Raw genomic sequence first — 15,309 nt, forward strand, 5'->3', positions numbered from 1 at the left:
GCTTCTTATCCCACAGATATTTGTTATATTCCTCTATTCTAAGATTGATTGTTTTGTTTTTTTTGTATAAAAATTTGGAAATCATATATTTTTACCATATCTGACTGTGTATTTCTGTTGTTAAAACTTCTTAATACTACTGTCTTTTATTAAAAGAAAATAGGAATGTCTTATTGTTTGTCATGGAAACATGACATTGCCTGGTCACTGTGTGCAATGAGCAAGGTTTCTGAAACCATAAATCAAGCTTTTGAAGCAAAGTGAGGTGTGAAGAATGGATAGCAGTTTGTATTTTTAAAAGCTTTATATAGTAGTGTCAGTAGAGTTGCTTCCCTTTTGCTATTTTGATCAAGCAGATACATTTTAAAAAACAACAAAAATGTGCACTATGATCTTTTAGGGTGACTCTGAAACATATGCTTTTATCTATTTCTTATCCTTATTGGTACACACTATGTGTACTTTTATTTTAACCATTTTTCCTTCAGTAGACATCCTCTTGAGGCATATACTCTGCTTTGGTAGGTGTAGAGTGGCTGTTGGTGGCTATCTCCTGGCTGGCTCATGTCTGCTCCTCCAGTTTTACAGTAGGTCAAGGCTCGAGCTTTCACTTAATCTGACATTTATTGACTGCTCATGCCTTGGTCTAGAGTGTGCCATTAGGCGTTCATAATAAACACAGCACAGTGATGATGTGCAAAAAGTCCCACTGTAAGTGGAAATTGTTAAAATGGGGAAGGGAGGGGAATACAAATGATCTGTTTGGCGTCTTTTTTGAGTCATTCCATCTTACTCAGGTGCACAGCTGTTTAATTGTGAGAAATTCTAAACTAAAACACAGCTGCAGACCGAACAATTGGAAGCTGCTGGCCATTAATAGCTGTTGCTCCTGGTGTAATCTGGATCAGTACATTTGTGTTTAATTTCACATATGCAAGGTTTTCATTTTTTTTTTTTTAATGTGCAAAAGTAGAACAACGTACTTCCATTAGGCTTTATTTGCTGAACTGTATTTTGAGGAGGGCCAGATTTCTATTGGTTTAATGTAGTACCTTATGGTGATGCAAACCGAGGCTCCCTAAATTGTGAAAGTATACAGGGGGATCACTTAGGGAAGATGAATATTAAAATGACTTGATGCGTGTTTCAGGAGCTTTGCTTTATTTTAGTGTATATATAATTCCAGATTGCTGGTTGATTTTTCTTGGATTCCTGTGTTTTATCTTCCTAGCACGCATACGCTCCTTTTGAGCACTCACTGGATGCCAAAACTGTCCTGAAAGCCTGGGAGCTGTGGAGGAGGAGAGGCTTAAAGCAATAAAAAAGCCCATTTCTCTAAAGAAAGTCTGTGACTTCAGACAGGAGGAAAAAAAATAAAGAAACATACAATCTCTTTCTGTCTCACCGCTGCAGTTAACTGCTAGATGGGATCCACAAAATACATGATTAGCATTACATGCTATCAGCAATGATTTGAATACTTTTAATGGCTCAGTAAAATGCCTAATGTCTAATTGTTGGTGTAGTTTGAAAAAAAACCTCCTTTTTCTTTTTATTCCCCCCTGGTACTGCATAACGGTTACAGCTTTATCTGAACTCAGTTCCTGCCATTCTTCCTGTTGTTGACCATGACAAGCCTGAATTTTTCACGCATGTTTCTCTGTTTTCTTCATAACAGACTTATGAGGTGGAGTACTAAATGTGTTTTAAATGCTGAGGAGTCTCCTCTGTGTTTTCTGGATGGTGCTATGAGGATGTTGTATTACGAGGGTGGCAGAGTCATTGTGTCTGTACAGGAAGCAGCTTTCCCCTTTGCATTTTCAGTTGCATTTTATTTGCCAAAATTCTGTTATTTGGGCTGAAATTCTCATCCCCAGGAGAGAGGAGGGGAGCTGAGTGGGGATTAGAGCATCTCCAGTTATTCACTAATTATTTCCACATTGCCTGAACAGTGTTCATCCTTCATAAGCTGCACGTTGGACTGCACTTGTTGGTTGTGCGTCACAGTGCAGAAGTTTTGTTGTGAGTTTACATGGGACCAGCCACGCGCTGCTGCTTTTTTTTTTTTTTGTATTTTATTTTTGTTCCAGATTCCAGTGGGAACTTCCTCTCCCAAAATTGAGAGGTGGCCCTTATGCTGTCCATGGATTCATCATGTTCATACTCTGATTAAAAAAGAAAAGTATCATTCATTTCCCTTTGCTATGCAGTATGCTGCACTAAAAATTTCTGTGTTGTGCTGGCACGCACAACCTCTTCTGCTTCTTTTAAATGAAAATAGCATAGAATCACAGAATTATCAAGGATGGAAAAGACCTAGAAGATCATCTAGTCCAACCATTACCAATACTTCCCAGCTAAATCATATAAATTATTTCAGAAGGAAGACACTTTAAAAATGTCTGTATGTGGGCGGACTTCACTGTTGTTACATATTGCTATTGCAAACAGACTGAAGCATGGTACAAGCTACCTCCAACTGTTGTTCCACTGAGAACTGTAGAGTCATAGAATCATTTGAGGTGGAAGGGACCTTTAAAGGTCACCTGGTCCAACTCCCCTGTAGAGTCACATACAGCTAAACCAAGTTGACCTTGCTTCGTCAAGGCTTCTGCTGGCCTTGGTCAAAGAAAGTTCTTTCAACACAGGCCTCAGCTTATCCCAAGGACTGGTTTCATCCTGTCCTCTCTTTTCTATGAGTCCAAGCTTGTTCTGTCTGTGCATTGCAGTTTCTCTGGAAAGCTGGAGACACACAGGAGTAGCTATGAAACAGTGGGAGCAGGTTGGTGTCAGAGTGAGGGAGCAGATCAGATGGCGTTGGTGCCTCTTTCACTCACCACTTCTAGTCTTAAGATCAAGCAAGCCAAGCCCATGATTACTAAAGATTTGAAAGTTTATATTGGAAGACAAAGTGCTTTTTATTAAGCAATAGATCTTCAGTGAAGGTCTGTGCCCTCTCCTCTTTTCAGATGACTTCTGCAGTTAAAGCTACACTTCTATTATAAATGGGAAAGGAAGCACTAAAACTCTGCAGGGGGAGGAAAAAAAAGGTAGTTAAGTGAGCGCCTGTAGATGAATCAGTCTTCAGCTGTATTTTATACAATTTTATTTTTTATTTTTTTTACTTTTCTCTTACAGAAAAAGTACAGAAAAGGATTTGTGGATATTTCAAGGATTAAATGTGTGGAAGTTGTACAAAATGATGGTATTATTCCCTGTCAAAATAAATATCCATTTCAGGTATGCTCCTTTGGCTTATATAAAACACAGTGCTCTTTTTGACATCAGTAAGCTGTCTGAATGTAACTTGCTTGAAATTACTGCCCTTCTGTCATTGAAACCATTCTCTGAGGCTGTGTTAGATGGTTCAGGGTCAGGGCTTGGAAAACATCCCTCAAAAGCTCTTCTTCCCCTGAACTTCTTGCTCCTGGAAGCTCTGCCTCTGACAGTCAGTCTTTTTCTTTCCCCAACATACTCTGCCTAGGTTTTGACTGGGAAGTTCCTTGTCCTCTAGAATGGGTTAGCTGGAGCCTATGTTTCCTGTCTTCTTTTGCGTGCATGCTGCTTATATCAAGTATGTGATTACTGTTAATTTAAATTGGCATAAGTTAATCACAAACTTTATTGTATTTTCTTTCATTGTGAACCAAATGGAAATAAATGCAGAAAACAAACAGTGAACCAAACAAAGCATGGGGCAGGCATCAAAAGGAATAATAGGATAATTACAAAGTTCTTTCTGCTCTACTGACAGCACCATGTATAAATAAACACTCCCCTGTTCCTTTAGTTTTATCCCAGCTTCTTCATGTGACTGAGGACTCTCATTTTGCCAAATGTAGCAGTTTTTTGCATGGTTCAGTATACTCTTTTTGCTGAGAAACAGAAGCACATTATTATCTGAACTTATTTATTGTGGTTTTTTTTTTTTTTGTCCGTTTTGGTTTTTTTCCCTTGCAGGTTGTATATGATGCTAATACACTTTATATTTTTGCACCAAGTGCACAAAGCCGGGATCAGTGGGTGAGGAATCTGAAAGAAGGTAATGAAAATTACTTGCACTTAATACTCGGCATATTTTGCTAGAGCTGTGTGCTGGGTCTGACTAGAATGGCTTTAATCAGTATGTACTTCTCTTACTAAGCTCTTGTTATCAGCCCACAACTTTTCTCACTTTTCCTCTTTCTATTATTTTCCCCTGTCACACTGTGTGGGTGCTTTGCTGCTGGGTGGGAACCACAAGATAGAGAAATAAAATAGTGAAGCTTTTTTCTTCTTTCTTTTGAATTGAGCCAGAATCTCATTTGTATAAGCAGCATTTGATGATGGCTATTGGGCATGTAGAATTGTAGAGTGGCTTAGGCTGGAGGGGGACCTTAAAAGCCATTGCCCTTTGTCCTCTGGAGTGCACCAACCTGCTAGAGTAGCTGGTATAGGCAAGGAGTACAGCACTCTCTTGTGGAGTACAGTGGTGTATGGCCCTACAGATAGCACCTGCCATCAGTGTATGTCCTCCATGTAGACGTGTGAAAAGTTCCTCAAGAAAAGCAACACTACAGTAAGGACAGGCAGTTAACATTATGCTTCATGTCAAAAGTATTTTAAAAGTCAGGGGCAGTCGTGCCTTTTTATTATTGTTCTTGGTTTGTTTGTTTGACATTTGCTCTTTATTTGCTTGTAGGAATAAAGAACAACAGCAATATAATGATAAAATATCATCCTAAATTCTGGACAGAAGGAATTTATCAGTGCTGCAGGCAGACAGAAAAATTAGCACCTGGCTGTGAAAAATACAATCTCTTTGAAAATAGTAAGTACGTGTGTTCTTACATGAAATGGTGTTGGCGTATGATCATGTCCTTGCAGTTGAATGCTGTAAGTAGTGGGGAAATTTACAGAGCAGGGTGACTTGGTGACACTGTGCCTAGATTAAATAAAAATATTTTTCATCTCCAAGCAATTTGTGTAAAAATAAATTCATTAAAAAGTGAGTTGTCTTCCCAGAAAACCTTTTGGAGGCATCTGCAAGGAATCACTGAGATTGCTGAATTTGTTTTCCATTTGCCTTGTTTTTCCCATCTAAAACCTGTTTGATCAAGTGTTTACCTCAGATTAAGGTTAAAACCTCATGGTGAATAAGGTTCAGATGTAAATCTTTGCCAGTTCTTCATTTGAATAAATGACTCCTGTGAGCCTGTGTAGAAGAATAACGACCCTGCTGGAATCAGAGAAATTACGCTGATGTGAAAATGGTACAAGAGGGCAACCAGGCTTAATGAATTTGCAGACACATGGCTCAGGTTTCTTAGAAGTTTGCAAATGTCCAAATGCTGAATCTGGATGAGACATCGCTTCTGAATGCATGTGACTCTTCCAGCATGCAAATCACAGCCTGTGCTTGTTCAGCAGTGCATGCTGTGGCATGTAAAAGTGTGAAAGCATGACCCTCAGCATAATATTGTTCTGTGTAACAGTACAGTAATTATTTGTCTTTGAACTTTAAATTAAGGAATCCTCCTTGGTAAGAAAAGAAGTGGCACCAATGCTCACCTTCTGGTGAAATCAGGTGGTTCCCGTGATCACAGCCTTGAGTGGCAGTGGTTAGGAACAGTGGTTTCCATTCCATAAAAGGATTGCTTGTGGTTGCCTTTACACTACAAGACCTTTTGAATGGAAAAAAACTCAGGAGAAAAAAATACTTTTGGACCCAAGAAGTAATTTAAAAACTTTAACTCTTTTTATACAACTTTACACATTCCTGTACAAGAAGTATCTATTGACAGGGCCTGCTATGGACATTGCTTACTGTCTGAGCTAGCCCTTTTTGATAGGATACTTAATGCTTTTCTGTGCTCTCTTTCTAGGTGTAGTAACGCTGCCTTTGCCAGTGCCAGAAAAAAGTATGGTAGGTATCTGCACTGCTGGCAGAGAGGGTCCAAAAATAAGAACTATGGGGGCTGCAATGGTGTGAATGTCCCATGCATGCCTTAGCCTGACCTTTGCAGCTCCAGAGTGGGGCAGTCCAATCTTTTGCTTTTGTAGTGCTCGATTGGTTTGCAGGGGTGTAATAGCAGAGGTAGGGTGGTGGGGAATCACAGAGTGGAGAGCAATGATGATGATTCTGTGTCGTTTTCAGCGAAGGCCACCACCACCTGTTCCTCCAGCTGAGGAAAATGACAACGAAGAGGAGGAGGTGGTGGTTGCAATGTATGACTTCCAGCCCACAGAACGTCATGATTTAAGGTTAGATAAAGGTGAAGAATATACAGTAATTGAGAAGAATGACATTCACTGGTGGAAGGCGAGAGACAAACATGGGTAAACACGAGTTTCTTACTTTTCCTTATAATGTTTTTCAGGCTATTTTCATGTTTTAGTAGTTTATATTGATTGTGTGTTAACAAATAGCTGAAATTTGCACCAATTCTGTAGGCTGTGTAACTCTTTAGATGAAGGCTAATGGGGAAATGCTGATGTGGAAAATTCATTACTGAGTAATTAGTAGATTGGGTAGCTTGGTTAAAAATAGTAATAATAATAATAATAAATGAATGACTGCTAGTGACCTGTGGTAATTAACAGAATTTATGCTGTCTTCTGGGCATGTAATTTTATGTCCGTTTTTGCTAAGAGTGAATATATTTTTTTAGGCATGAAGGATATATCCCAAGCAACTATGTAACAGGAAAGAAGTCTAACAACCTTGATCAATATGAGTAAGTGAACATTTAAATTAAAATGTGAAATATCATAATACTTAAAGCATAGCTTTTATTTTACAATGCATTTATTTCTGTTTTGAAACCTTATACTGTTGTAGATGTTGAAAGCAGTGCTGTCTACTATAGCACTGATCTGGGAGATTAAATATTTTAAATATGTAAATATTTTTTCTGTTTCTCCTTGCTGTTTTTTGTTGTGGTTTATAAGGTAGATATAAGACAGAGATGGCTGTTAGGCAAGTAGTTTCTAGAATATTAGCATTAAAAGCAAAAAAAACCCCAAAACAAACAAAAGTAAAAACTTAACAAAAAAGTCTCCTGATAGAAAAAGAAAATTATCCATTTTAAACATGCAGAATGTTTTTTAATATTAAAGTGATATACCTACCCAGGATGTGGCAGGAAGATAGAGGAGAGAACAGCGGAAATTGTACAAAGTAAATGTAAGTAACATCAGCTATTTTGCAAGGAAGTTCTCAAATTCAACAAAGTGTTTCGCTTGGCGCATTTGAAGTCTCAGTGTACTCATGCAGTATATCAGATGTGAAAGTACAGAGAGGTTTTTTATGTTTTATTTTTCTGATTTATTTATGAAGTAGATATTTAAGAGCACCAGGACAAAAAAATTATCAGAATGGTAACTTTGCAATATTTGGTTTTAAGCCTTTTACATAAATTGGATGTCTGGGAGAACTTTTGGTTAGTTGCTGATGTTGTGTTGCAGGTGGTACAGCAGGAACCTGAACCGCAGCAAGGCAGAGCAGCTCCTTAGAAATGAGGTGAGTACAGCAGCCTTGTGTACAAACCACGGCATTTTCTTAAACCTATTTAAGCTAACGTTTCATTTTGACATGTGCAAATCACAGAACAAGAATGAAGGATATGAAGATTAAAGTTATTTGTGGTATAAAACTGTTAATGTGCTTGTATTTTAGGACAAAGAAGGTGGTTTTGTGGTGAGAGATTCAAGTCAGCCTGGCTTGTATACAGTTTCCCTTTATACAAAATTTGGAGGGTAAGTTTCTGTGCCCACCCTGTATACTTTACCTTGTCTGAATTTGTGTGAGTGAGTGTACACTGAGACTCTTGGCCTGGAGGGGAGGCCAGGAGAGAGCTCAGCAAAGAGGGGGAGGGCTGCTAGTTAGAATACGTGGGTGACATAACATCAGCTTCTTGACTGTGTGCTTAAGCCTCATTGGGTTTAATGTAGTGTAGATCTGACCAGCCACTGAAAGAAGGAGGCTCTGACATGCTTTTGAGTCTTTTCCTTTGTGCCAGCCTATGTGCTCACGTGGGGAGCTGAGTTGAGGAGCAAGCCAAAATGAGAATTAATTCATGTGGTTAATCTTCAACAAATGACATTATTTTACTTGTTTTTTCAGAGAAGGTTCATCAGGAATAAGACACTACCATATAAAAGAAACAGTGACATCACCAAAGCAATACTACCTTGCAGAAAAACACCTCTTTAACTCCATCCCAGAAATAATTGAGTATCACAGACATAATGCAGCAGGTAAAGGGACTGAATTTTTCCTGTTACTATGGGTTCTTTTGATAAGGAATCTGGTTTTTAACGAAGGCTGTTAGGATGTTATAGATCCTAGATATAGAAGACTGCATTAAGCTGCGTTTCATATTATTTCAGTACACGCAATCATTTGAAAGATTGTGTGTGCATATTTTTATATCTATATATATATTATAAAATGTATATGTAGCTTTATATAATTTGTGTTTATATCCACACCCACTTGCTATAATGTGGTAGCAGAGAATGTTGTCAAAGATGTATATGAGCTTATTGCTAGTCAGTGTTGGAGTCTGCAGTGAACAAATGGCTTACTTGTTACCTGGCACTATTTCAGAAGTAAACAGTCTCTTTGAATTACCTTTGATCATCAGGTCTTGTTACCAGGCTGCGTTACCCAGTGACCCCAAAGAAGACAACAGCACCAACAACTGCAGGATTCAGCTATGGTAACTGCGCAGATCAATATAACACCTTTTCTGATGGTTTCATGTGTATAAGCTGCCACAATATTTTCTAAAAATGTTGGAAGCTTTATACTATCATTGCCTATTCTAACTAACTTAGTAGGTTTAAGTTGTACCTCTGACACCACTGCACAGAGAATTGCTATGGAACAGCCACCAGAGCCAGTAGCAAATATGGTGCCAAGGGGCACTGTGTGGGGATATAGAACCTGTTGCTGGTGCTCCAGAGAAGTTAGTATCTTCATCCATATTATTGTGGACACCTTGGGCTCTGCATTATTAAAGGGCTGTGCCTTTGTCTGCTTAATAAATCTTCAGACTTTGTACTCAGACTTGTTCCTTTGATCTTTGCAGAGGTGGATTTGTTAGTTTGATTTTTTTGATGTTTTAAGCAGTCTGTTTTTAAACACAGCAGACCAATTGACTTGATCAGCTTGGCAAAGCTTTGTATGTCAGTAGCGTGTTGAATCAAGTCTGATAATACCCATATTTATTTGCTGGCTTCAGGAAATTTTGATTTTCTTCTACTGTATTGGTCAACAGCTGGCTAAAAGTTGTGTCTAGATGGAAGAAAATATATTTTCTTGGTGATATGAATATACAGTATTTTAATGTTAATTCTAAAAAGTTTTCTCCCTAATTTTCTAGTAAGAGTTTCCCTTCCTTTTCCCTACCAGTTCAGCACGTATCCTAATATAACAACAATTTTTGTTTGTTTTGATTTACAGAGAAATGGGAAATTAATCCATCGGAGCTGACTTTCATGAGAGAGCTGGGGAGTGGCCTGTTTGGAGTAGTGCGCCTTGGGAAATGGAGAGCGCAGTACAAAGTGGCCATCAAAGCGATTCGGGAAGGCGCGATGTATGAAGAGGATTTTATTGAAGAAGCCAAAGTAATGATGTGAGTTGATGCACGGTGCTTGGGACCTTTGCTTTTGGCCTCTGATGGCATATTCTAGTTATGGAAAAATTGCTTCAGGAGGGTGTATTTTGGCAGTACTGGAAGGTGGAAAGCAATAACTACATGATGCTGATCTTTTCAGGAAACTAACGCATCCTAAGTTAGTTCAGCTGTATGGTGTGTGCACACAACAGAGACCCATCTACATTGTGACAGAGTTCATGGAGCATGGCTGCCTTCTGAATTACCTAAGACAAAAACGCGGGGTTCTGAGTAAAGATGTCCTGCTCACAATGTGCCAAGATGTCTGCGAGGGAATGGAATACCTGGAGAGGAACAGCTTTATCCACAGAGACCTGGTAACATCCCATCATGACATACACTTCCTTAGATTTTTTGTTTATGACCTTATCTATCCATTTTTGAATCAGCATGTTTGTAAATATCAGGGTTTTTTTTTCTCACAGAAGGCTACAAGTAATTTAAGTTGACTCTTTAGGTTCTAAGCAAATACTTAAAGCTGCAGTGTACTGAAAAAGATGTCATGTTTATCTCTTGAGTAAATAGAATAAAATCTCTCAAATATTTGTAGAAAGTTGATAGCTATTTGTGCTGAAATAACTGTGTATCTCTATCTGTGCCATTTTTACCACTCCAAAATGCCTTGAGCTCATAATTTTTCCTGGTGACTTTTTACAAAATGGTTTAGTTGTCAAAGCAACGCTATCAGGAGCAAATACATGTGCGAATTTTCTTCTGGGCTGTAGTGGGAATATGCCACTGTGCTTGCTGAATCAATGAACTTGCTAACTGATGAGGGCAAATCCTCAGTCTGAGAGACTGAAAGTTTTATTTTCAATCTAATGTTTCTCTTTGCAGGCTGCCAGGAACTGCTTGGTGAATGATTTGGGAGTGGTCAAAGTATCTGATTTTGGGATGACAAGGTATGGCTGAGTGTGGAAATATAATTGTAGTGATATTGGAAAATTTACCCAGCCCTTTTTTCTTTTCTGTAAGAGAATATGCACCAAACAAGATTACAGGTAAAAATGATCTTTTTTTTTACCTAAGGAACATCCTTTTCTTCATTTTTTTTTTGTGTCTTTAAAGATTATTTGCTCTGTGGTGATGTGACTTGTTCCTTCTAAATTATGGAAAAACAAAGTTGTGTAGTTAGTTTATTCATTAGAGAATTAAGTGTCTCTGGTTCTTATGTTGAGAATCACAGAATCACAGCGTTTGGGTCTAAGCAGACTCCATGGTCTGACTGGTCTTTTATTAGCATTTGTCTGTTTAAAAACGAAACCTCAAAAACCAACAACAACAAACAAACAAACAAGGAACACAACAGTGGTTGAACCATGACCTGCTTGACTTTTGCCACTTTACTGTGCTACTGCTCTTACGTGTCCCTTAGTGTCTAAATTCAGACTGATTAGTGAGACACAGAGCAAGAAATGAAACATTTTGCATCGTTTTTCTCATAATATATGCATTTAACTTGCTAGTGGCCTAGACTTTTGTAGCTAATAATCACAGGAAAAGACTCCAAGGTAATAGAAAAAGAAACAGCACCTTCACTGAGACCCTACTGCATGTCTGATGAAGCTCATTTTATCATGTGATACTAAGTCATGGCCTTTAGATGGCAATACAAGCTGCAAACATTCAGTTCCAGATCTAAATTACAGCTTGGAGGCCAGCTGAAAGAAGTGATGTTTTCTTTTTAGGTATGTCCTTGACGATCAATACACAAGTTCCTCAGGGGCTAAATTTCCAGTGAAGTGGTGCCCACCAGAAGTTTTTAATTACAGTCGATTCAGCAGCAAGTCAGATGTCTGGTCATTCGGTAAGGTGTTTGTCACTGATACAAAGCACATTTTGTCAATAGCAGTTAACCTCTAGTTATCAGATAGTATCCACACATCCAAAAAGAGCTCAGAGAAATAATTTGCCATAGTTTTATGCTTGCCTGAAGCTCCACAGAAGTTATTACATTTATGTATTAAAACACATGCTACTAGAATAAAACTTTTTTGGTGATGACCTGTGAACGCTTCTTCTGTAATATGGATCTCAAACTACTTTTGTTTCAGTAAGCCTGAGTCCAGAGCTCAAAATAAACATTTATTTTAAGGAATTATTTGCTTATTTTCTTAATGTTTATATACTTTTTTTTTTAAGGTGTTTTAATGTGGGAAGTGTTTACAGAAGGAAAAATGCCCTTCGAAAAAAGTTCCAACTATGATGTAGTAACTATGGTTAGCCAAGGACATCGTTTGTACCGCCCCAAACTGGCCTGCAAGCAGGTATATGAAGTCATGATGATGTGCTGGCAGGAGGTAGGCACGTTTTTATTTTTGCCTTTGAATTGGAAAAAAAGGTCAATCCAGCAACAATAATTGATCTGTATTGCGGCATTCTTCCTGTAACCAAGGCATCAAGGCCTGAGATCCCAGAAGACTAATTTCTTAATGCATGGTACTTATGCAAGGATAATAGCTGCTGGCTGCTAGGAGAAAAGAACAGGGTGTCTCTTCTGTACAGGTGGTGTGAGAGAGGCATAAAGAGGAATTCAAGGATATGAAGGTGCTCCTTTATCTACTGCAGATAGTGCATAAAAAAGTAGGGTGCAGTAGGTGAGATGTAGACCACAGCTGAATGTTTATAGACAACTTGTATATTTGCTGCTACAAGAGAGTCAACTGAATCAAGCAGAGAGAATTGTTGAGCAGAGATCAATGTGAGAATGGCTTTAGTTCAGTGACAGATATATACCTTAGGTGAGAAGAAGGGAGGGGAAACGTGGAGCAGAGCAGTCAAATATAGTTCTGATACAATTGAGATGAACTGAACACATGCTTTGCACACAGAACGTGGGTGAGAAAATAAAAAGGCATGTTTCCCTGTGATCTGGTAGTTGACAGTCTTGGAGCTATGTGGCTCTTTCAGGTAATCATGTGTACAGCTGTAATGATAAAAAGCCACTGAAGAATTTTCTGTGAAATAAATGAACTGTAAGATTAGTAATAAAATGAAATAATCGCTAAGTCTTTATTGATAATTATTTCTGTGTACAAGCACTGCTAGCATAACTGTCAAAATAGTTATTAGTCAAAATAGTCTAGAATTGAGGACTTGTTTCCATGTTGCCTCGCTTTGTTAATTATCGAGAAAACATGATATTAAAGCAGAAACAGAATGAAAAGGTTAGTTGTGATTAATTAATTACCTCAAATTATCAGAGGGCAATCAGAGGAACTAAGAATGGAAAGAGCTAAATGATTGATTCCTAGTTTGTCTTTGCTGCATTGGCTGCTGAGGAAAGTCTGCTCCTTCTCTTGTAAGAAAGATGACATATTGTCTGGCATTTGTCTTGGTTGAGAGGGTGCTGGAACAAGAAGTAGTTAATCATCAAATTGACTGGCGAATACCTAAAGCTTACAAAGCAGTTGGTTTATGAAATGAAAAACAGAAAATAACAACCATGTCTATGATCCCAAAAGGCTTTTTACAGGAGCCAGGAAACTATAGGTCATTAAGTTTTGTTTGTATTTGGTAACCTGCTTGAAATGTCCATTAAGATGGACTAATAAATCGCCTGGAAGATAACTAAGTTATTTGTTAACACTCCTTGAATATAGATGTATTTTTATAATTTACATGAACATCAATTAATTGATTAAAAATGTATTGATTTCACGAGGGGTTATTAACATTAAAATCTGAGCAAACATTGTGGGAGAGGAAGAACCTTTGCAGATGAGCCACAAATAGTAGCAATGTGCATCCAGTCTTTGTCAGTTCTTGCTTGATCAATTTATTAATTGGTTGAGAAGTGTGCGAGGCTTCAAAAATCAGCAGGTAATACAAATTCATTTAGGCTGATAAGTGGAGGTACAATTGACATGTGCATTCAAAAGATGTTACGTTAACTCTGTCAGTAAGGTCAGTGAAGGGACTGACTCAGTGTGTTGTTGTGGTTAAACAAAACAAAGAGGATATTACAACACACAGGGAACTACACGGACAAAAGAATAAATGAAGAATAATACTGCATATGTCTACAATGCAGTCTCATTGCATTATGTGAAAAATAATATGGAAGTAAAAGGTTCCAGAGAATGATGCTCAGAATGCTAAGGAACGTGAACAAATTTCATAAAGAGAGACTGGAATGATATATTGGGGCTGGGGTGGGGGTGGGTATGGAGAGAGAAATGAATAAGTGCGGCACTATACAAAATAATGAATAGCAGGAAGGGTGTAGTCTAGCAATGCATATTATAATTTTTCAAAGCATGGAAGTACAAGTGACACTTTATGAAACTGCGATGCATCCAAATCCTACATGAGGAAATGATTTTTTTTTCCCCCACATCACATTTAATGAAGTGGTGAAGTCATTGCCACAGAATGATATCAAGGCCAAGAATTTACCCGAACCAACAAAGCTTCGTTACTGTCTCATTATAGCTGTACGTACTTTTGTTTTTAGAAACCAGAGGGGCGCCCAACATTTGAAGACTTGCTCCATATAATCATTGACATTGCAGAGGGTGAAGATGCTTTCTGAGAAAGGCAATATCAGCGCAAGTACAGAGAAGAAACCATTTTCCAGAGATGTCTTCACCATTTCTTTTCAAAGGCTCGGTCCTGGATGCTGCTAAACAGTGTTGGGAGCCCATCATGTTTGATTCACGTCAATACAAGGACAGTTTTACATGATTTTGTGAAATAAGCATGATATCTTCAGCAATAATAACAGCTTTTGTATTTTCTCTGAAAATTCAGCATTGCATAGCCAGAAAATAGTGCTCTTTGTGGAGTACGAAAACAAACTACCCAAATCTGGGAGCTCATTTTGGATGTTTCTGAATTTCTCTTTATACAGGTAGTAGTAGTGATGTGCGTGCTTAAAAGTTGAACGTATCTATTTACTGACATTCAAATGGTTTCTAGGGATTCTCCAGAAACACTATGCTTCTCAGTTGATGGATGTTTTATGACATACCAGGAACACAGATTTGCCTCTTTCATTTGCATGTAATAAGCTGTTAACAGCACAGCCTTCAGTTTGGTGTAACACTCAAAAGTGTTGCTTCAGGACTGAGCCATGATGTGCCCTGAGCCATTTTAGGCTGTTCGGTCAACCAAAGACCTTCCAATGTTAGCCATGACATCAGTCCAAGATTCAGCTGGCTGTCAATATACCATAGTACCTTGTTTTAGATTAATTATAAAATAAATATAATATTTATATGCTGTAGGTATTGTAAATATATGCATTTTATGCATTTATTTATATAAGCTGTTTTCCCCTTGATGTTTTCAAATGCAAACTTGTCCTACCTGACTTACGTTCACAACTCTCAATGTATGGGGTTGTAAACGAGAGAAAATGTGCTCAAATGTGGTAAAGGAGGACTTATTTTTGTCTGTCATCTGTATGTATGTTGATTTAATCTTTCTTTTAACAGACGACATTGTACTAAATGTGTATATAAATAAACTGAACGTTAACATTATTTGGAACAATGTGTAAAGAGTTGCTACTAATTTACTGTCAAGTCAGTGCGTCGTAAGCCAATCTCATTGTTCATGTATATAAGGCATTGTGATTGCTCATGTATATACATACCTGCATGTACACGTGCTCTCTATTAAATGTATATATTTTTAACATGGA

General features: G+C 38.0%; 1 protein-coding gene across 5 annotated transcripts in view; it reads left to right on the plus strand.

The window, feature by feature from the left end:
• Positions 1-15,309, plus strand: part of TEC (tec protein tyrosine kinase) — a 34,905-nt gene extending 19,596 nt beyond the window's left edge. For 4 of the 5 annotated variants that reach the window (XM_015862164.3, XM_085547216.1, XM_085547217.1 and 1 more), the window contains exons 4-19: positions 3,139-3,240; positions 3,961-4,042; positions 4,682-4,810; positions 5,865-5,905; positions 6,137-6,318; positions 6,651-6,716; positions 7,447-7,501; positions 7,658-7,737; positions 8,105-8,238; positions 8,628-8,702; positions 9,449-9,620; positions 9,763-9,979; positions 10,500-10,564; positions 11,351-11,469; positions 11,805-11,962; positions 14,119-15,309. In XM_015862164.3, the coding sequence (XP_015717650.1) occupies positions 3,139-3,240; positions 3,961-4,042; positions 4,682-4,810; positions 5,865-5,905; positions 6,137-6,318; positions 6,651-6,716; positions 7,447-7,501; positions 7,658-7,737; positions 8,105-8,238; positions 8,628-8,702; positions 9,449-9,620; positions 9,763-9,979; positions 10,500-10,564; positions 11,351-11,469; positions 11,805-11,962; positions 14,119-14,196 (1,755 nt within the window). In that variant the 3' untranslated portion in view covers positions 14,197-15,309. The remainder of the gene's footprint in view (positions 1-3,138; positions 3,241-3,960; positions 4,043-4,681; positions 4,811-5,864; positions 5,906-6,136; positions 6,319-6,650; positions 6,717-7,446; positions 7,502-7,657; positions 7,738-8,104; positions 8,239-8,627; positions 8,703-9,448; positions 9,621-9,762; positions 9,980-10,499; positions 10,565-11,350; positions 11,470-11,804; positions 11,963-14,118) is intronic. The other variant, XR_014945979.1, reaches the window with a different exon arrangement.

This window comes from Coturnix japonica, chromosome 4 (genome assembly GCF_054131305.1).
Source record: "Coturnix japonica strain WE chromosome 4, WE-NBRP24, whole genome shotgun sequence".
Lineage (NCBI taxonomy): Eukaryota > Metazoa > Chordata > Aves > Galliformes > Phasianidae > Coturnix > Coturnix japonica.